The following is a 23278-nucleotide window of genomic DNA, read 5'->3' on the forward strand; positions in this document are numbered from 1 at the left end:
ATGCTTAATGAATAAAAACTAGATGGGAAAATCAGCAGCATTTAATAAAAAAAAAAAAAAAAATTACCTGCAGCAGATCTACAGCATTTTAGCATGAGCCTGTTTTGGAAAAAGATAAAAATGAAGGATTTGAGGAGGCATTTAAAGGTTTCCAGGGTTCGAGTGTTTTGAATGTCGAGTGGGAGCGAGTTGTAGTTGTGGGGGGTCGAACTGCTGACAGCTCCAGACCCTGTGGTGTTCAGAGCAGGTTGAGAGAGGAGCCAGAGCCCTGGGAGTCTAGCAGGGTGAGTTCCTGTGGTGGAGGACTTCGGTGAGGTATGTAGGACAGAGGTTATAGATGGCCTTGGGAATTAAAAAAAAAAATTAAAAAAAATTCAGGTGCATGCAATGTTGAATTGGAAGTGCAGTTTTTAGAGGACAGGCAGTTTTGTGATGGATGGATGGTGTCCTGGCGGCAGCATGGACTGGATTTGAGAGTAAAATCAAGGATAATTGATTACAATTGTTGAAACTAGAGGTGACGTGGACCAGTTTTTCTGTTCTGTGGGCTGAGATGGAGGGACCAACGTGGTTGATGTTGTGAAGGTAGAACTATCCAGATCGAGCAGTATTGTCAATGATACACACTCTCAACCTCAAAGGCAGAGGAAACAGTGGAGCTGTCCATAGGGATGGAAATGCCATCAACTTTTATGAGGTTGGAGTTGGAACCAAAGTAGTGGTGATATATGCATTTGAAAGCAAACAAGTTCAATAGATGGTACGACTTTTCCTTATGTCCTGACGTTCTGCTCAGCAATCTTCACATGTGCCTCTGGCAACAGCGGTTTCATCTGCGGTTTAACCATCATTCTTTGCCTCTTACATTGACTCATTAACGCCTTGCACTTCTGCCATTTTCATTTCTATAATACACACATTTTACAGGAGTGGTTTATTAGCTCACCACCCAAACCGTCAACCCGAAGGGTCAGGGGATCACTCTTCATCTGGTGTCTACCATTTGGCCTGTTCGGCATGAGTGTTCCCACCTGAAGTGTAATACTTCAACCAACATAAAGTAGCTCTCAAGGTCTTAGAGACACACAAAATATCCTGCCATTGGTAAGGTAGTGACCTCATCGGGATCGGCACTAATTTAAAATTTCACATACTTTTTAACCCACAAACCTTTGGTACACTGGTGGCCCGTGAGCCCTTTGTAGCCCAGTCCCTATAGTTTTACCATAAATTTCCATAAATTTATAAATCATTGAGCTCACAGGTAAGACTAGGGTGATGGTCATTTCAAGCAAATTTGAACCAGGTATCAACTGATTCAGCTCCAATTTACAGCATTACTGATTTTCACAAGGTAAAAAATATCTAGTACCCACATGTTGATTAAAATCAGGCCATGGCCTTTGTAAACTATGCGAGATGTACAGTAATCAGTCACAATTTGGCCCTGTAGTAAATGGGATGATCATTTTCTCATGTTGTTCCTCCTTACTTTAATTGTTTCGGTCCTAAATTCCCAAGATTAAAGTTTCTTCTAGGTGAAAAGTATTACATGCTCTTGAGATCTAATTCAATTTGAATTCAGTTGGAGTTGTTGAGAGCTGCCGTCTCAAACACATCAGACTTGATCTTCTTGTGACTATTTTTGAACGAGGGTGTCTTTGTCACACATGTTGCGTTCAGTCAAGTGTTTTAGTGCATTATTGTTGTTAACACAGCATGTTATTTTTTCTCAGTGTGAATCTCCTGTATGTTTATTTAAACTACTGAGAAAAAAAAATCTATTTTAATAGCTGTTTTTGAATGAGTTAGTTTAAAGTCCTAAGGTTTGTAACAAAATAAAAATGTACATAAATTATTGAGATTTAAAAAAAAAAAAAAAAAGTGTTTTGGGGGACACAGGCTTATTGAAATATGTAGTTTTTTTCATTAGTCATCATACAAAGAAAACACACTTTACTATGGAATTAGGTTTGTGTTGATGGCTGGAATTTTCGAGGCATTGTGACACTGATGCAATATAATATGGGAGAGCAGATTTATTCTTGTTTACTTCATCTATCATTTGTTGTAAGCACTGTGAAATAATTCCTCGCTGTATATTTTTCTGTGAGTTGCCAGTGAGGGAAGAGAGCCTGGAGAAAGAAGCGGCTCCCTGTAACAAAATCAACATTTGTTTTTTAACAATAAGACTCTCTGTGGACTTGACTTTGCCAAAAAATCTCAAGGCCTTTTGTTCACACTCGGATTTAAATTATTTTCCCCCAAAGAAAAAAAAAAAAGACTGACTAGCCTCAGAGCTGATATACTTCACTTAATATGTCACCTTCGTCCCTTCATATACCTATAGAATACAGTATGCAACAATGGCTTAAACCCTTGTTTTCCTCCTATTCTCAGACATCTACCTCTGCGTGGCTCAATTTGTAGCTTTTGCCTTGTCTATATAGATATTAATAATTAAATTATATCTACAGGAATCTGTTCCCCAGTCAGTCTGATAACTATTTTGAAATTAGAATAATGCTGAGCCCACAGGGAACGTCTCCCCCCCCCCTCTCTCTCTCTCCGTGTGTGTTATTTGATTTATAATTTATTTCCACTTGAAATTCTGCCATGTTTCATGTAAATAGTCACACAATGCCTCACAGTGACTTGTTTTAATCATGGATATCCTGAAGCTATGTGGTTATAAGGAGGAAAGCCGTATAGTTTTCAGACTAATTGAGCAACACGCTCAAGGGTTCAGCACTGTGGATGGAGGTTTATGTCTTTAGACACCTAATTGCAAAAAGGGAAGAGTGTGAAAGTACCTTTGCTGAGAATCTGTTCCTACCTCCACCATCGCCCATGACTATCAATCTAGTTTTGTGTCTCTGCCTATTTAGGAGTGTCCCTGCACAGATCTGATGGACTTTATCTTTATTGTCATTTATATATACACATATACAGAGTAGAGGGATGGGTTGATGATTTTTGTCTTCTAGCTCAGAATTGTACTCTCCATAACGTTATCAACCAATTAATACAAAAACAAATCAAGCAAAAAAACAAGCAGACAATGACTCACTATAAATTACAACAGCATACTTGCTATTTCATGTTTAGGTAATGCATTGTTTTCTCAAGAACACTATAATAGTGTTCCCAAACTCTGGCCTCCTTGCTTCAACTTCACATACAAACCTGTCCTTTAAATACCCATCGCTATCTCAATAAAGGGTTTTGTTGGAACTGTCACTTCATAAGGTTTCGTCCCACAGACTCCCGAGTGCCACAATAAAATAATCTGGGGTTTCACAGCAGTCACCAATAAGAGTTTTGATCTCCATCAAGTCTTTGCAGACGTTTCTAAGAAAACTCGAAAAGCACAAACTCAGAACGCAAACATTTTTTTTTTTTTGTCTATCATGTCAGAAGGATTGGTTTAGTGCTTTTCGTCTTTTTCTCTCTCATTTCTTGCCCTCTGACAAGCTCACTGTAGAAGTGACTCCTACTGATCCCGAAAAATTGCCACTATTTTTATCCACAATCAGCTTCCTTTAGAACTGTGGTTTTTGAGACGAGTACAAGCCCAATGTACTATTTTCCTCACAGCGTGGTGAATTTAGTCAGTAGCCACCCATATCACATGTTTGTGAATGTTTATACAATGGTAGGGTCATCTGAGATCTCCAGAGCAGTCTCCTGCTGAATGGATCCTCTCCGCAAGGACGGCGGTCAACACAACCTGATCTGTTACCCTGCAAGTCCTCCGCAATCGATTCTGGGACCCAACTCATTATTGGAAGTCCTGATCTGACCCCAACATAAAATACAGTCTCACTAAAGCATGCCGAGAAGTGGGGACAGAATCTTGGAGGGGATATTTTTGTGCACAAGATTACAAAGAAATACAAAACTAAAATAAAATTGCTCTTTTACATGCAGATTTCACCCTTCGTGGTTTCTGTGGACTATTTTTGTTTTTGTTTCTTATTCTGGTGCTTAAGTTAGGGGACTTTATATATTTAGATGTGTGTGTGTGTGTGTGTGTGTGTGTGTGTGTGTGTGTGTGTGTGTGTGTGTGTGTGTGTGTGTGTGTGTGTGTGTGTGTGTGTGTGTGTGTGTGTGTGTGTGTGTGTGTGTGTGTGTGTGTGTGTGTGTGTGTGTGTGTGTGTGTGTGTGTGTGTGTGCGTGCATGAACTTGTTAATGCATATTCTAGACCTCAGTCTTTCTGCTGCAATTTGAGCTTTTGCTTTTTAGAAGAAAAAAAAGAAAAGGAGAGAAACACATATGATAGTCTATCATAACACATATGATAGACTGAAGCTAATTATCATCCTTTTTTCTCTTATCCAAACTACTTAACATACAGAAGAAGCATGGCCACATGCATCCACCTTGTATAGAATGAATGTATAGAAGAAAGATGACATTTATTTGCATAGAACATTTGAAAGACGTGAATTACAAAGTGCATTTCACACAATTCATGTAAGTAAATATAAGGACAAAACATAACAAAAAACAAAAAATCAATAACAATATAAAAAGTTACTGCTCGTTAAATAGCTGCAGACCTCAAAATTATAGTTCACCTGATTGAGTCTTTAGCCTGTTTTAGTGAGTCTGAGGCTCAATCATCACAGGTCTTTGGATGTGCGAGTGGACCTGAGAGCAAATTGAGGTTATTGAACCGAAGAGGCGGGGCAGGAGATGAATGGTGAGAAAATTCAGCGATATAAACATGTCCTTAGTTGAATAATGTAAGGCAGAGTGAGAATTTAAGCTGAAGCGTAAATCAGTCAGGAAACCACTGAACAGATTTGATACATGGATGCATGTCACACTTTTTCCCTGATAGTTCACTTTGAATATAAGCTACTGCACACATTTAATTGTAGTTCTACATTATACCAGGTGCTGACAATCAAATCCATTCACTGGTCACACTAACGCAAAGCTAAATAAGGATAAACCTATATGCGCACACACTACTCCATTTGTACATAGCTTTGTGGATATATGTTTAAGAACAAGGCACTTGGATGCGAACACTTCCATGATTGTCTTTGACTGGCTGTCTCTCCCACTGCGCCTGGGAATATTTGAAGAACTCATCTCTCTACTGTTTGCTTTGGATTCCCAAAAGAGCATATTAGATTTTCAAAGTTATTTGAATCCGAACCTGACAGCAGCGAAGCCCTTTCTCTGTTTCCGCTGCAGCAGGGACTCTGAGGTGGATGAAACCACCGTTGAAGTCCTACTTTTCCAGGCTTGTGGACCGCTCGGTTTGGCTGTACGGAGGCACCGGTGCTCTTCCATATTTATTTCAAGACACAGTTGGTTCTCACTGCAACTGAGAATAAACACATAGAAAAAAAATGACTTTGTTGTATAATGAAATCAATTGAAATAAAACATAAAGCCAAAGAAAAAAATTGCTTATTGACTATTGGTAACTCGTCTTGAGTAGATTTTTGTTTCTGAATGAAAAGTAAGTGAACTAAAGACAAGTTAAAACTGATTCCTTAAATCATATTTGATATTGTTGTGGTATTCTTTGATATAGACACAAAATCCACCTCATGTGTTGGGCATTTTAAAAGTTTTACTGAAACCCACTCTGATAAGATGATAAAGTTTGTATTTGACTTCAAAGTTGATTTGAGAAAGTCAACTTCTCTGATATTATTTTTAGGGTCAAAGAAAACTACTTTAGTGCAGCAAATACATATTCAATAGTCATCTTGAAAATACCTTGACCTAAAGAAATTGGAAAACGTAGACAATTAATGCTTGAAGTTTTCAAACACAGAAAAAAAAGAATTGCATTCAAAAACAGGGGGGGGGGAGAAGGAATTACAAGTAAATAAAATGGCAAACTGTGTGAAGGATAGTCGGTCTGAAATGTCATTGTCGCTGTGATGAGAATATTGAGTAACTTTTAATGATAAACCATAATTGAGGCAGTTACTGACGACATATAGAGATATTTACAATACATTTTTGATCTAAGTAGCTGAGAAAAGAACAAGAAGAGTCATGCTGTCCATCGTTTATTGATCCCAAAAGCGGTAAATGATAATGTCTCATTATGTGAAAACGTGATGAATTCAGACAAACATCGGTACATGGCAGGGGGACGTGCAGCGTGTATGCATTTGAAAACCATTGTTCTGAAGTAGCTCTCAAAATCCACAATCAACTAGCTGGATAAGGCATTTTGCAATATCCTGAATTGATGATCCTGTGTGTAAATTCCCGCAAAGACGAGAAGATCAAACTCCACATATCATCAATAAAAGCTCTTTTGTGGGGGGTTAGCTGTGACCTGTTAGGTAGTAAAATCTTTTTCAAATGCCAATTTCTCAGACGTTTGGAAAAATAAGATTTAATGATCCTTTGGCATTTTATGAAGCGGGGCTCGTTTTTTCTGCTTGCATTATCCTCATCCCACCTTAGTAAAAAACCCTATTTCTACAGGCAAACATAGATTTTGCTTATGCATATGCAAGTAAAGCCGCCTGGGAGAAAGTGAAAAAGAAAAAAGAAACACCTACACATTACTTTCATTGAGTGCCAACATGTTTAATGCTTGCAGTGTTCGCGTTTAAAACAGGCTAAAGCGAAACTGGACCTGGAGCATTAGGGCGACTAATAAAGGGGGGTGTCCTTGGAAGAAGAATTTCTCTGCTGTAAGGGATCATTAAAATGAAAAACTTTGAAAGCCCTTGTTAAAGAAGCCCAAATTCCTAAATAATGATGATAGTGCCTTTTTTTTTTTGATGTCCCATGGAACCTAGGGAACTTCAGTTTCCTGCAATGAAAAGAAGAAGAGCGAAATTTTACCATTTATGTGTGACGATGATGAAAGTCGGCGCCTATTAGACGAGGCTCGCATGGAGAAATGGAGAAAAAAAAAAAAAAAAAGCTTCGGGGAGAGCAAACATTTCGTATCATGTCGGCACTTAAAAAAAAAAAAAAAAAAAAAAAAAATATTGCATGGCCTTTCTGAGCACTCTCTTGGCTGGTATAAATTCAGGGGTTTGACCCGGCAAAAGCTGACATGCATAATCTATGACATTGCCCTCATCACAGAGTTTCTCTTCTGCTTCCCGGGGAATAGATTTTGTATCCCTTGTGTAATGTGAGTGGCTCAGTCACAGACAAGGGTGCTTCCGCTCTGCAGCCGCTGTAGCTCACAAACTCTGTCACTGTCACGTCTCTACCAGACGTCTCGAGTTCTGCCGCGATTAAAAAAAAACAAAAAAAAAAACGGGCAGTGGTGGTGATACCTCAGAATGGGGTTGTGGTGTATAGTGAGAAGGTTTTGTGGACAACCTTGACAAATGTCGCGCAACGACAAACAACCTGGAATAATCTCTCAACATTGCCAGATATTTCAGGACTGCCATCTCACCAGCATCAGACGCTACTTTTGCTTACGATCAAAGCACTGGACCAAAACAATGGCTTGCAGCGGGGAAAACGTAGCCTCCAGTTACCCACAGTTCAAAACCCACAGTTCAAACGACGCAGCGTAAATATTGGTACAATGGCAAAGGTTTTTTGCTGACAATGAGTCATCAGAAACTGAACCAGCTATTCACAGTCGCACCAAGAGGACCGATACATTTTTTCTTCCATTAAAGCAAAAAAATCTAAACAAAACTGTATCGCAACACTTTTATACTATGAAAGTGTTGGTGTTTAAATATGTTAACATGGATGTTTCACATGTAATATGGTTTTGATGCAGCTTAGAGTGCATAATTAACTGAAAGTAGTGCTTGGAAATCACTTTTTTTCCCTCCAGTTTTTACTGTTTCTTTAAAAAAAAATGTTTTAAAGAGTAACGCATTTAACTTGCTCTTGGTCGAAACATGGTTTTGAAATGTGATGCACTGTTATCCCTGTTTATTTCCCCTCTCAATGCAATATGTTTTAGAATATGAACATATTATAAATAACTAAAGCTTTGGAAGAAATGTTTATTCTTCCGACCGATTTTTTAGAAATGTTAAACTAGATGTGTGTTTCTATGTGCATGTATATAACAATGTATTTCTAGGTGTATTGGATATAGATTTATTTTTGTGTATATGTATTTTTCATAAAGTATGTATGCATGTATGTACTGCATTGTATCATTCATATTAGTGTATTTTTTTCTTTTCTTATGTATCTGTATTTCATATATTTTTGTCATGTCTGGAGCAAATTAATAATTGAAATGAATAAATGGGTTTGTGCTTATTTTACTAGCCCATAATATGAATAACAGGAAAATGTCCTTTAAAATATGTCTGATTGTGACCTTTGTATATGAAAAAAAAAATTCAAGGTGTGTCGTAAATGATTTTTTTTGGTATTTCTCGTCACACTTTAATTTCATTTAGTTTGAGAATGCTGGTGAACCTGGCGCACTCATTGACAAGAATTTCACATTCCACATTAAAAAAAGAATATGCCGACCCCTGGTTTACTGATTCTCACAGAGATAAATTGCTGAACCATGTTCTCTGTTAACTTCTCTCCTGTTTCCCTGCACATAAATGCCACTGGAACCACGGCTTAATTCTTTGTTTGCCTCATTTATTTACTGCCGAGGAGCACCGATGGTTTACGTAGATGATGTGGAAAATAACGTTGTTAGCCTTGGAAAGTGATGTACGCCGAAGCTGCTGCCAACTCTGATTCAGCATGGCGGCAATGTGCAGTCAAAGTTACTGTCATACCCTACTTTATGAAATCCACTTTGCACAGGGTGGCAGGTAATAAAGTTTTCAGCCTGCTAGGAACAGTATGTAGATACATTTAGTGTCCCAACTCTTTTTGTCTGTGTTGTATGTATTCTCACTATTACATTGTCATGTGCTTTGTCTATCTTTACTTAAACCTTCTTGTTTTCTGTGTTTTTATCACTCTGTTAATACGAATCCATCATTCATCTCCTTACTTGCTCGTTTTATGTCATTACTTAATCCATTGCAATGGGTTCTCATTGCTGTTCTATGCTTTACAAAAATCAATATTCTTTTGAAAAAAATGGAAGAAAAAAAAAAACGGAGTAATCTTTTATGTTATTTTTGACTGTTCATGTTTGCTGGATTGAATATGCGTTTTTAGTGGCCCGCTAAACAAAGGCCACAGTGCCCTGTTTTGCTTTTGCAACCCATACTGGGCTTAATTTATTTAATGCCTCTTCCCCACTTTAACCTTTCCCCAGGCTCTCGTCCCCGTGACTGCGGTGATCTGTACGCCAGTGGTCAGAGAGAAGACGGCATCTACTCTGTATTTCCAATCCACCACCCCGCAGGCTTTCAGGTCTACTGTGACATGACCACAGACGGAGGAGGCTGGACAGTGAGTCAGACACAGTTACACACACACACACACACACACACATGCACACATATTGCAATACGTGAACACACAAAGCTCTTAAGCTGCATGCATAGCTCCCCAAAGTAAAAAGATTCCCTCTGTTGCTACACTTATGCGAGGGTTATAATCAAAATAAAAACAGAGAAATGGGAGAGAATTGAAGGCCCTTTCACCCTTTCTGCTTTTACTCGTCGTTTCTTTTTTTTCTTTCGTACTTAGTCTCTTCTAAAATAAGAATGATTCACTGAGCATGAATTTGTCTATCTGCCACATTACTTCCATTCAAGTCAGAGCTGCACGCCGTCTGTGAATGCACCGTGTACTGCCTTAGGAACGCAAAGCATCAGTTCGAAACCATCTCATCAAAGAAGCATCACACAAAAGCGAGGAGATCTTACATGCAAATTTCACTTGGACCCGTTTGAAAGTGTTGTACTATTATTTTGTGTCATTTAGAAAACAGAATCCTAATTAGTTGCATGTCAAGTGAGGACGTCAACAGGTACTTTTCCGGGAGAATAAAGATGAGCGGTGACAATGAAAGCCACGAAAACATCACTGAGAGACATTGTGGTTTATTTTGTTGAACGGGGGAGGTAAATGGTGCAATTATAGCAGGGGTGAAGATTCAAAACCAACAGTAATCTAATTTGTCTGTTCATGCTGAGATCTTTTTTTCACAGATACAAAGATGGCTTGCATAGAATTGGAAATCCAGTTCCACTTTTATTTATGCAAACCAATTTGTCACTGTGCATCAAACTCACTGTGTTTCTGTTATATCTGACAACATTCCTGACCAGTTTATATTTTGGGGGTTGTAAATCGTGCAATGCTGTGTCTTTGTGCAATCTTGTTATTTAAGGGTTTTATCTGCTAAAAAGGAAACAGTGAAAATAGGCGTTTAGTTTCTCTAAACATGTGCCCCCCCCCCCGATCAAACATCTGTCACTCGCCTGGCCTTTCTAAAGTAAACAACAGTGTTTAAAGTGAGACTGTATACTGGAAGCGCTGTGTCTTTTGGGAATGAAAGATGGCGAGGTGAACAAACATTGACATGGAGCTGTTTGAAGTTATATTTGGAAGTGTAGTTCAGATATATTTTTCTGTGCGCCTGCATACACAAGCAGTTGAGTCTCCCTGACTTGAGGGGCATTAAATACATCTGTATTCATTTCCTGAAAACCAGAACTGTTTCTAGTACCCAATCTTTACTCAAAACTTAAAATATCCATCTGTCCGCCCACTCATGATTAACACCAAGTCATCTACGGTGCGCTGAGGTTAATCCCAGTTCACAGGAAACACCCAGGAGAGGTTGTCAGTCTCTCACAAGGCAAAGAAAAATACTCTTCATAGAATGAGGGACGTTCTACCTATAAGGTGATAGTACTAGCTTATATTAAGAGGTGATCTTTTTTGAGGACCTGTTTACATGAGAATGGTCCAAGAAAGGTTTTGCACTTGCATGACAAGGTGTTAAAAAGAATGTTGGTTTGCACGGAAATTGCAGAAAACGCAAAAAAACGTAAGTTTTTTTTTTAAATGTACAGCCAATCCTGAGTGCTGTTGGCGATTACATACTGGGATTCATGCCACTCTGGAGGCCTCCACTGTACTATTGTGCTGAGTATGGGGGCATTATTGTAGCAAAACTATTTGTCAAAGCATATGGAGAGTTGTCTGTCTGTATTTCAATCTGTCTGCCTGAGTCGTCAGTGTGTAAAAGAATTTGTCAATGTGACCCTGAATCTGCCAAAGTTGTCTCGTAATTTGTCTGTATATAATTAGCTATTTAAATGTGTAAAAAAAAATCTGCTCATCTGTATTAAAATGTGCACGTGTGAAAGGATTTGTCAATGCGTACAAAAATATTTGTAATTGAAAAGCATGTATTCAGCTTAAAATCCTGAAAATACAGACAACTCATCAGTTACGATTTGAGCAGTTTCACCATTGCCTGTTTATTTCACACGTGACTTTTGCTACAGTTCTGTCATGACAGGATTCAAAGTTGTAAAGGGAGGGTTTTACTGCGCTGAAAGCAGTCTCACATGCTCCTCTCCATACGCATTGACAGATAGTTTTGCGACAATAATGCCCCCATAGCGGAGCACATGTACAGTTGGAATGTTTGAAAATGGTGTGTTTTGCCCCATTATACGGAGAGGGAGTCTGAGCATCTTCATAAACCTTCACCTTGGGACCCGTTTTCAAAAAGGTACATTTTCAGTGGCTCTGAGCAACCATCGCCGTTTAAGTAGCTACCCAAATCACTAAAAAAATGTTTTTGCTTTTTCACTTGAGAATGTTGTTGGGTGAACAAGGCCTTAGTGTCCCAGTTCGGAAGATGTCCCCAAATGTACATAAATTGACTTAAGTCCTCACAATGTCAGAAATAGCGGAGCACGCATGCACGCATACATGCATGCACCCTTGTGCACTCATTAACACACACACACACACACACACACACACCTTGTTCTGAATGGTACTGTAACAATCCTCAGGACAACCAAAACAGCTCCTCATAGAAAAGATAATGTAAAAATTATCCGTGACAAAATCTGTAGAGTTAATAAACAATTTTACTTTAATCAATTGGAAAGTTTACAGGGCTTGCCGCTGCATTGTTGACCGTACTATGATGGACATTTTAACCTATTCTCTTTCAAAGTGTGAAAATGCTAAGAACGTGTGCAGTTTGGTTTTTTTTCATTTTCAATAAACATAAATGTAACTTGAGATATTTGGCTGCAAATAGGTGATATGATTTTATATACTACACTTATACTAGTACAGCTCACATATTGATGATAATAATGTATTAATACATGTACAAGCCTAATGAACAGGATAAAAAAGAGAAAGCTAACTGAATATAGCTTACATAAGTTCCCTTTAAAGGTGAAATACACGTGTCTTTCACTTTGTACTTCCACTACAAACACATCGCACATCAAAGTGCAACTCAAGTTACTGTCTAATTGGCAGGGCAGTACATTGTGTGTGTGTATGTGTGTACTTGTAAATCGTTGACTAACTGTGTGAGATAGGCAAGGTCGCAGCCTCCGATCATCAAATAAAGCGAGACTGTCAGAGTGACAGAGTGCTTAGCACAGCATGATGGAATAGAGCTACATAGCAGCCTGTCAGTGGGTAAATGTGTGCGTGCGTGCGTGCGTGCGTGCGTGCGTGCGTGTGTGCGTGCGTGCGTGTGTGTGTGTGCATTACTGTTTCGGGCAAAGTGAATGGAACTCTACGGAAATAACTTGCTTTTCATGTCGGCCTCTTTTTGAAAAGCTTGCATCGGGTTTAAAGTTTGCATGTTGCCCTGTTGATGGCATTTACCTCGCAGCTGAGATTGAAGCGATAATACAGCAGTCACTGATCCCGCATGGTGTGTTGAGCTGATTGTGATAACGCTTGAGCCTCATTAAGAGATCAGTGTAGTGTGATCCAACAGGGGCAGGTCGGGAGACAGGAAGCTCGGTGAGTTGAGTGGCTTACTGTCTAACGGCTGAGCTTAAATAAGGAATGAGCCATATGCTGCCACACCATTAGCATACTTTGACATACCATAGCAGCGAGGCAGACGCTGCTGCAGACAGACGAGGAGATGAGCAGGTTACTTGGAAGCGGGAGGAAACATAAAGAGAAACCGGAACCCCAGACGAGACAGTGAATAGAGAGGGCTTGAAGAAAAACATCACAATCTGATATGAAGAGTGTGGAAGTGAGATAGAGAGATTAAAAGAGACAGTAGGTGAAGATCTTGTTCTTATTTCCTTCCTCCCTCAGATGTGTCTTACAAAAACATCCTTCTGTTCAGACATATTTGCATTAAAAGATGGTGTCCCTGAGGGGGACTTGGAAATAATGGAGCTGTCGTAAGTCTCTCCATACACAGATATCCGTCAGGACAACTGTACTGCCAGTCAATGATGACCTTTACAATTTTTCTTTTTTTTTTCCTCCGTATGTCATTTCTTATGTCTTATTGTTCAGTGCAGTATATAATCACGAGAGACCGCTGGGAAGATTTTATTTCATGTGTGGTAGCACAGGAAGAACCATGGCCTCACCTGTGACTATTGCAAAAGAGAGCAGTTTTTATCAAATGAAAAAGAAACTCAGACTCAGGCATTCAGAGTAGACATTAGTTGGGAGGGGGGTGGGGGATCTACCCCCTGCTGTTTGCTGCATCCTCCCCCTTATCCCCCAACTCATTGTGATTTAAGCTACTCCTCCAGCAGACCAAACAACAGACATTAACTAATTGTATGCTAAAATCTAAGCTGAGCTGTCAGCTTTCAAAGTGAAGCTCACATTAGTTTCTCCAGACTCTCATCGCCCACTGTTTGCTTCATGCCAACTAGTAAAATTTGGTTTGGTGCCAGACTTCCAGCATTTTTCAGAGGATCTTGTGAACAGATGATTTATCTACAATAATTGACATTTGTTGATGAGTGCTAGCTGGGGTATCGTATTAGCTTTTTTTGTTTTCCCTGTGTTACAGGATTACATTTGTTATAATAATGCATAACAAACCATGGGAGTTCTAAAGTGTTGTATTCTAAGATGATTATAATTTTTTATTCTAACTTTCATCCAAAAAAATCCTCTTCATATTTGCACCTTGCATGTAGTGAATTATAAAGCAAATAGAGACTTTTCCTGTCAGTTACCCATTCTCTGAATCACTCCGGAGGCTCATTTTGTGCAGAATAAATTGAGTTGCTTCCTCAAGGTTCATAAAAAGGAAATGACAATATGCATCAAAGTCCAGTCAACGATCAATAGTGCAACCAGCAAGGGAACAATAGTAGGCTTCTACAGTAATGAGGGTTTTTTTTTTTTTTTTTTTTACAATACAGTTGCATAGTTATTAGAGGATTTGCGAAAATGGGAATATCTCATATAGTAGTGAGAGTTTAGTGTCAGTGAACAGGCTTGTGCCAGGACTCTTTGTGCCAATGAGAGCTGTTTACATTGGGAAACTGCCTATTGTAACAATGTGGATACACTGGATGTCGGAAAAAATATAGTAATAGGGATGATTAGTCTGAAACATACAATCATTTCATCAGCTGTTGGAATCGGAGGCTGTAGCCGTTGGAGCTGAGCTGGCACCGGTGCACTGAGCAGCAATCACTGCAGGTAATTGTAACAGTCTGAGACTCTTATGAATATTCACGGGGACGGAGAGAGGACCCGAATGTGCCACAGCGAAAGGCAGAAGGTTAAAATAAACAAAAGCTTCCCTCTCAAAGCACGGAGCACTGTTACACAAACAGGCTAACAAAGGTAGAGGCAGACGGCTCGGTCTGGATCCAGAAGGCAGTCATGAAAACAAACAAAAAAATCACCAAAAAAAACAAGTGCACACTAACAGGTATGGGGCAGAAACTTACACGGTTACTGAAACTACAAACTAGTGAGCGCTGGAAGGACACAGTAAGCGTACAGAGATCTGTATTTATGTACGGCTCCAGAAAGCGTTTGCAGGTGGGCTGATTGGGACACCGAGAGCAGCGGAGGTGGGTGTAGTTGGCAGGAGAATCAGTAAAGAGGTGGGGGAACGAGGAGCCACTGAGCAGATAATGGCTTAATAAAGAGAGTGGGAGATGTACAACAAAAACACATGAACCCTTTTAAAATAATTGGAAGGAAACACAAACCACACATATAGACATTCATAAAGCACTGACAGGAAAAGACACACATATACAAACACACACGGCCATGTCTTTCCTCACCGTGAAGGACTTTACATTGATTTACATCCATTTCCTGCAAATGTATTCGTAAAGCATAAATCAGACGCAAGGCAAAGAACCAAGAAATGCATTCACATTGAACATTTAGGAACGTTAAGATCATTTCTACGAAAAGAACGACAATTAATAGTTTTGAAATCTCAACAAATGAAATAAATATAGCGAGAAAGGATCAACATAAAAGAACTTTATCAGGTAATCATCTGCAAACAGTAGCATTTTAAGGCAATTCACATTCAATTTACAGAGTTTCAAGAAGTTAATACCCTACGGGACTTCCCCAGACTGTGATTTTGCTGTGGATTTAATTGGTGGTGGAAACCACTATGAATACTGCATCATCCCGTACGTCATTTGCAACTGTCACTGAGTGATGCCGACAAAGACTTGAGCTGTGGTTTCAGCATATTCATTTTCATTTATGGAAAAAAATTCGTGGAAGTAGACGGAGACTGTGAACATCATTTTATTTTCTTGGGAGTCTGCAAACGATTGTTTTGTTGCAGCTCTGGTGACATTCGATTGTGACGTTCGCGGCATTTCCGGCTATTGACAGCAGCTGTGCAGTTTTCTGAAAATTGTCAGAAGATCACTGCAGGCTGCCTGTCTGCGAACTCCTGTTACTGTAGAACTGGATATCACCACAACTGGCTGTCTGAGACGGCTCAAGCCATACAGCGTAAACTGGCCTTAATGTGCTCCACTCTCTTCCTGTTGGTCAGGACTCTGGCGGCAGCTGTCTGATGGTTTTTCTAACTTTCCCCGCATCGCCTTTCATTCTTACTACATTCATGCAATATGTATTGGAATGCCGATAATCTAAATGGTCGTTGTTAATACAATCCAGTGAAAAAAGTCCAATATTTGTTTTATTTGGGAGTTAGAAACGACAGCAGAGTCAGCTGAACCTACTCGACACCTGTATTCACATTTATGTTGGAGAAAAGACGAGTGGAGAGAGGAAAGGAGACATCAGTACGGGTTGATGTAAATGCTTGTCAGAGGGAATTGGTCAGTATTTCTCCCGTGACATAACTCACGCCCTGGGGACTGTCCAACCACATGGGTGGGAGGGATGATGGCGGATAGGACATAAAAGAAAAAGTCTGTCATCACTGCAGGCCTCTTTAGTGCTCACATAGCACATCGTTCTTCCTAACTGTGGAAGATGATCAAACAAACATACATGTCTACATGTGTGTGGACACAAATACTAAAATATGTACACACACAGGCCCCTCCAGCTTCCCCCCTCGCACGGGAAATACCGCAGGCAAGTTGTCCACCTGTTTCAGCAAAGAGATATTTCAAATGCCATTTAAATGCAGCCTCACGGCTTAGGGTAATGTCTTTTATTATTACTATTTTATTTGTTAAAAGGAAAGGACTAAAAATGACCACGGCATAAATAATGAATGAGAGTGGATATATCAGAGTGCAGTGTAGGGCCCTGCATTATCAAATGGAGCTTTTATCAGAAGCACTGCAATCACTCTCAAATATTCAATTCAGCTAAGAACTGAAATGTAAAAGTTTGAGATTGAATGTACGATTGTGTGCATGTTGCACCCCCCACCCCCCACCCTTTAGAGGCTCGAAGTGCCTTTTGAACATTTCAGAGTGGACTGTATAGGCTTTTCATATCTCTATCTGCTGCAGCGCCTCTTCAATATTTCATCTGTTAGTTTATTGGTTTGCAAAAATAAAATAAAAGGCAAATAAAGAATCCAGAATGGATGTTTCAGCAGCTGCGGGAATTGGAAACTATGGCACACAATTCAACTTTCATTCAAATTGTCACTTTACAGCACATGTTGACTAGTTTGTTATATATTGTGTTGAAAATTATTCATATTCTGACGAGCTGGTGTGAGGACAGGGAGGACCTGAACGAGAGCACGGGCTGTCTGGTGTTAGCAATATCACAAGGAGTGTCCTTTAAAATATTAGTGCCATTAGACAGGGCTGAATGCCGGTTATGCGAAGGAAAGGTTCTACAGCTATGTGACGACTGCATAATTAACATTCACCGATTTTATACCCCCCTGTACATGACATGAATAGACTCAGTGGTATCACTCCTGTAACACCTATAGAACAATTCAATTTGTGATCACAAGCAGGTGTGTTTCTGTGAAAAAACATCTGTTTTGTTTTTTTCTCTTTGTCTTGGAGAAGTGTGATCATTGTAGGTGATAAACAATCTATTGTCTCATCTGTATACCCTTTCAAACTTTTAGGCTGCAGGATTTATATTCAAGATTTATTAGTTTATACTTTTTGTCTTGCAAGCACCACAGCCCGAAGGGTGACGTTGTCACTTGGCCAATCCACCACTTATCTTCTGGCAAACTCTCCGTTGACAATGCCAGCGATCTCCTGACCTTCCACAGGTTGATAAAAAACAACCTTATTGGATTTGTCCTGCACGGCATCGCCTACTGTCTTGACCTGCTAACTTTCCAGCACCGCAGGATGAAGTCGGTTTCAAAATTGTCCCGATTAGAAAAGAAATTGCCAGATCAATAGATTGAATGACTTTTGTATCATCAACAATGTGTTAAGACATACATTGGTCAATGCCTATCATTCACATCATCTCAGTTCAAGAATTTCCCCTGTTTAACATTAATATCAGCACAGCAGGAGGGATGAATAAATCAGAAATGCTCACATTGTCATCATTTGACAGTATTTTAAGGGACTTGTACTTTGTAAATTGCTTAAATTACTTATATCAAAGTCCCATCGCATAATCTACGTTTAAAATCCTGTATGTAAAACATTATCCAAAAGCAGTGATCTGCTTTTTTCTTGTTATATTTATTTATGAAACAAATTGCCTCGGTGTATTTTTAAATGTTTTTTTCCTACTTGGGATGCCAAGCACATTTTTGATCAGTGGCCACTTGCAGCCCAATAAAATCATGAGTGGAAAAAAGTGTTATTTTGTTGTTGAGTTTAAACGTAAGTGTTTTTACTGATACGTGATTACAAGGTACACTATGTACTCTAGTACGGGTTTTTCATCTTCTTTCAAGTCTCATCAAATTGGCCACCAGACCAATTTTTTTTTCTTTTCTTTCATCCAAAATGCAAACAATTGCGAATAGTCACAGTAAAGTACAGATTTCAAACTGAGTATCGGTTAATGAAAGACGTTTTCAATTGTCAAACCTTAAACTGTCTGGTGTTGCATAGATGTTGTCTCTTGCAACAGTATCACATTGAATTTTATAGTAAATAACATAGTACAATATAAGATTCACCTACATTACAGTTGATTATTTATCAGAGATCCCCCAGTTTGACGTACCATATGTCTCATACTGTTACAGGATGTTTTAATATTTAATCCTGGTCTTATTGTCCAACATTTTAATAAACAGATTCGTCTTATCTTCTTTTATGACAACACCCTGCTGCCAGTGTGATGCTAAGTCTAAAAGTCCTGTACTGCCCTGGGTTTTTGCCCACACACAGATTTTCAAAGACTGTTTACAAGCCTTAGCCGAGATCTACCTGTGTTAACCCAGTTTCTCTTAATCCTTTAACCTAAAAAAAAAAAAAGATTTCATGTTTGTATGATATTTTAGAAATCAGGCTGCCGCTGAAAGGCAGGCATAATCTTTTTTCACTTAAGTATATGTAAATGCTGAAATCATGTTGGCATGTGTGTGGAGAAGACACTGCGATAGGGAGACGGGGATGTTTGTGGATTGTGCTTCTGCTTCTGTTCTAATTTGCTGCAGCTCTGTTCAGAGCACATCTGTCTTTCTGATAGGATTATAAAGCATTCGCCAACAGATGTTTGCAGTCCTCTTTGAAGATAGCAATTGTGCAGACTGCCGTGGATTTATGAGCGCTTTCATCAGACAGTGTTGAATTTGTCACCATATCATCAATATTCCTAACAATGTAATCAAATTGTTCGCAACTCCTCTGCCAGTCTGTTTTGATCCATCATCGGTCTTTGAAAACAGGCATGAAGCAGTTTAGGAGTTGATATTATTAGCCTCAAAAAGTGGGCTTCATTTGTTTATTGTCTTCATTTCATTTCTTTTGCTTCTTTGTGTCGGGTTGACGACTGGTGCTGTGCTTGTCTGCTCCTCGACTGCTTGATTCCACCGTGATTCGGTTTGTTTGCAGCTGATGTGTTCGCCGCTCTCTGTAAATTTGACAAGTTATCTCCAGGTAGTCAGTATAGTAATGGTAATGGTGACATCTGCTGCCAAACATATAAACATAGTGTGCTCACAGCGCGTATATGCCAGGAGCTAACAAGCTGTTGGCACGATTCCCATTTTCCACCCAGTACATGCCAGATTGTAAATCTCCCAGAATCAGCTTTGGAGTGCTTGTGTTGATTCTTCTGTGTTCTGGTCTGTCAGTCAGGGTGTCCGTCTGTGCACGCTGCGGGCTCCCAGTAGTTGACAGAAAGCCTGCTGAAGGGCTTAAGGCAGCTTGTTAAGTAGCCTTCATCTACTGCGGAGATTACAGGGAGCTTAATGTGCTCATGCCAGTGCAGTAGCCCTTGAGCAAGTGTTGGGTGAGATGGTCGGTGAGGATTGGAGATTTGCTTGTTAACACTCTTGGGCAATTTGACTAGATGCGTGCGTTGGGCATGTGTGTGTGTGTGTGTTTTGGTGTTGAACCGATTTAACTCAAGCACACGTGATTAAATTGGTTAAATTTTCTGCATACCCATTTTTGACTGATTTTTGAAGCAATGAGTTCCCTCCAACAAAGGTGAATAGTTTTACATTTTGAATACTTGCAAACACACGTGCACTTACACTTTCTGATAAAACATGTTACAACAACCACTGTACCTCCCAACGGTACTTTACTTCATCTTTAGAGCCGCACTGTCACAGAAAAAAAAAAAAGCATTCCCAACTGAATAAAAGGATTAAAGCTCAAAAGAAAATTCACTCTCTTGATGGATCACCTGGAATTTTACTGTTGAGCAACCACATGTACAAGCAAGTGTATGAACATACCATTTCTTTTTTTTCTTCAAAAGGACTTACTCCCGATAATAAAAGGCAGCAAACAAGTTTGCAATTTACTGTCAATTGTGAATAAAATCAAACACAAAATACTAATTTATTCCAGTTAGTTTACTCTCGATTCAATCTATACCCAAATGTCATTTTATGGCAAGCTTTAGAGTCACTTTGTGGTTCTCCAGCTGTACAGTGGAGAACAGGAAGGACCTGCAGCAGGTGGTGACGGGAATTGTGGCTTTTTAGGAGCTTTTTTTTTTTTTATGACTCGCTTCACTAAAAAGAGTGTGTGGCTCTCAAGTGGCTCCCCAGATTTTTTGTTGCTTGAAAAAGAATGAATAATGTACAAAGCATTCAATACAACGAGTATTTCTTTATTATATCTCCAATATAGTCAACATTGGACAGGGTGCAACGCAAGTTCTTACCTCCTTCTTCAAATTTAGTTATACATTTGTGTAATGTGATTCCACCTTATTGAACCATTGTGTTATACTATTTTAAGGAAAATGTATAATTGCTCAAATGAATGACAAATAATTGGTTTCATAACAATTTTTAGAAATATTTCTATATTATTTTTTGATCTTACCAGAAATGAAAAGCTTTTTATGTATTCGTACTATTTTTTTTATCATTCGGAAATTCTATGGGACATGATAAAACATAGAATTTTCATCGTCGTCGTCATCATTGTTATCACATGAATAAATGCATGAAATGTGTAAAGTTGCATGTAATAATTCCATTTTATAGATTCCAAAATATACCAATGTAAACATGACAAGATTGTATTTGATAATTATTAAATTGCTGTGAAGTTACAAAACAAAAGCTCATGTTAGTGTGAGAAAACGATCGAATTTAAGAGTGAATGCTGAGTATTCATACACTTTTAATTATTTATAGTGAAACAGCATATAGAAGCTCAGGCATTTGGATTATTGTTGTTATTATTATTATTAATCATCATCATCATCCATACATTGAGCAATAAACAAGTGATGTAATTAGTTAAATCAAGAGATATTGGAGGCATTTTGCTGTATGATTTGCTAAGACACCTATAATCGCTTTTAAAAAGTACTAAACCTTCACAAAGCACCAAATTGAGCTTAAGAAATTATACAGGTAAAGTTTTCTGATATTACATTTTTAGCCACTGTCATGGATCCATCTCTGTCTGTTGACAAGTTTTCTTTGCATAAATGTTGATGTCTTGGTGAAATGGAGGTGCACATTGCTCTCTCCAGCATATTAATGTTAATATTATGTTCAAATCAGGGTTTGTTTGTTTTCTTTGACATGTACATAAAATGCAATTGGGTTTATTTTGGATGAAAAAGGAAAACGTTGCTGTAGGATTTAACAAATAGGTCTCTGGAAGGGAGATAGTGATCACCTGTGAGTTCGTCACAGCTTTGATTGACCAGCAAATCAAGCCCATGAGTGATAAAAGCACAATGAGAAAGTGTTTGTTTTATTTTGTCTTTGCAGAAGCTGTGAGAGGAGGAGGCCAGTTATTGAGTTGTATCATTAGCGATAAAGATTTTTTTTTTTTTTTCACTTTACAACTGAAGAATACAGGATGTATTTATTTCACCCTTCTCCACTCACACTTTTATTAGAGCTGTTAAAGCTTGACGTATTAGCATAGTAAATCAAAGACACACTTCATCACGCTGCTGGCAGAGAACAAAGCTAATTGTTAAATATTGTCCCGGAAAGATGGTGTTTTGAAGCTTCTGCAACATATAAAACAACAAGAAAGACTGACGGAGTGTGCATGAGCTACAAGATGAAAAGGAAAGAATAACTCTGCCCAAATTATTTGTTTACTGTACAGATGGTGAGCACCGAAGAATAGCTGGCACCATTGGACTGTGGCGTCAAATAAAAGTGGGGATTTTGTGAAGCTGCAAATGTTGTATTCTTATGCTTGACTTTAATGATGAAATTGTGTTTTTGCTATTGCTGCAAATTGTAACACATTTCTGTTTCTTTTTTTCCCCTCCTCTCCATCACATATTTCATAATGATGTAGTTCAGTCTTTCCCCCCCAAGATATTTCCTATATTTAAGAGCCAATCGATGGCTGCTGCACTTATTTATTAATATTGACTTTGCTGCCTGCATCCCTGAACGAACACGGGCTGTGGTCACTCTGGATTTCCAGGCTCACTTCTCAGACATTTATGTAGTTTCTGTTATGTATCTGAACCACTGGACCCAGGCTCAATCCCTTCATAAAATGGCTGCTGTGTGTGTGTGTGTGCGTGCGTGCGTGCGTGCGTGCGTGTGTGTGTGTTCGTCTGCCCCACACCCACTAAGAACAAGTCAGCTCCTGACCTTGACAGAAACTACTTTGATGTCAGGTACAGCCCTCTAGCCAGACACAGTGTGTAAGGATTTGTCAGTTTGGGATGTTAAGCTGCATCCCAGTGGAGAGTGTTTGTGTTTAGTGGGGGGGGGGGGGGGAGGTGGTTGGGCGTGGGGAGGGGTGGGGGGGGGAGCACTGCAGGCAAGGCTCCATAAAACAGAAGCATTTGAGCCACCGTAAACAGTGCAGCCATAAAAGTGCATGCATGCACATTTATAGACAGATACGTTGTGAGCTGGGAGACTGACTTGTGTTCCTCTTGAGGGCAAAGCTGGAAAACACATCATTCTGTGAGGCTAAACACTGAAAACAAGCAAAACGCAACATAAAGATCAATTCGGAAAATGTCTATCTTTGACATAATAAACAGCATATGGTTGCAAATTTAAGATATGTATCTAACATGTTTGGATTAGGGATGTTTCACGCAACGATTATCATATTGATGAAACTAAAGTTGAAACAGCCACAATTTAAAACATACTCCTATTTCACGAACTTCCTGGATCCTTTTTACCTTCCACAAAGCATATTTATAGCATAGCTTGTCATGGCATCGTTGCTATAAGCTGCATTCCCTTCTCAAACCAGAAAGTGAGGATTACAACGTGTCTGCGTAAATAATATCAAATCAGTCTCAGTGTTACTCCCACTGCCAGCAGCAGCAGCCATCACTACGTGTAGGTTGGAATAACTGAAATTTGGCTTTTTTCTCAAGTGTGATTGGAATTTAGTT

General features: G+C 39.1%; 1 protein-coding gene across 1 annotated transcript in view; it reads left to right on the top strand.

The window, feature by feature from the left end:
* Positions 1-23278, top strand: part of fibcd1b (fibrinogen C domain containing 1b) — a gene marked incomplete at both ends in the record, with an annotated part of 123115 nt that overhangs the window by 55493 nt on the left and 44344 nt on the right. The window contains one exon of the mRNA XM_080510101.1: positions 9216-9352. Coding sequence (XP_080366227.1) covers positions 9216-9352 — 137 coding nt within the window. The remainder of the gene's footprint in view (positions 1-9215; positions 9353-23278) is intronic.

The sequence above is a fragment of the Blennius ocellaris genome, assembly GCF_963422515.1.
Source record: "Blennius ocellaris genome assembly, chromosome: 15".
In the NCBI taxonomy this organism is placed as follows: domain Eukaryota; kingdom Metazoa; phylum Chordata; class Actinopteri; order Blenniiformes; family Blenniidae; genus Blennius; species Blennius ocellaris.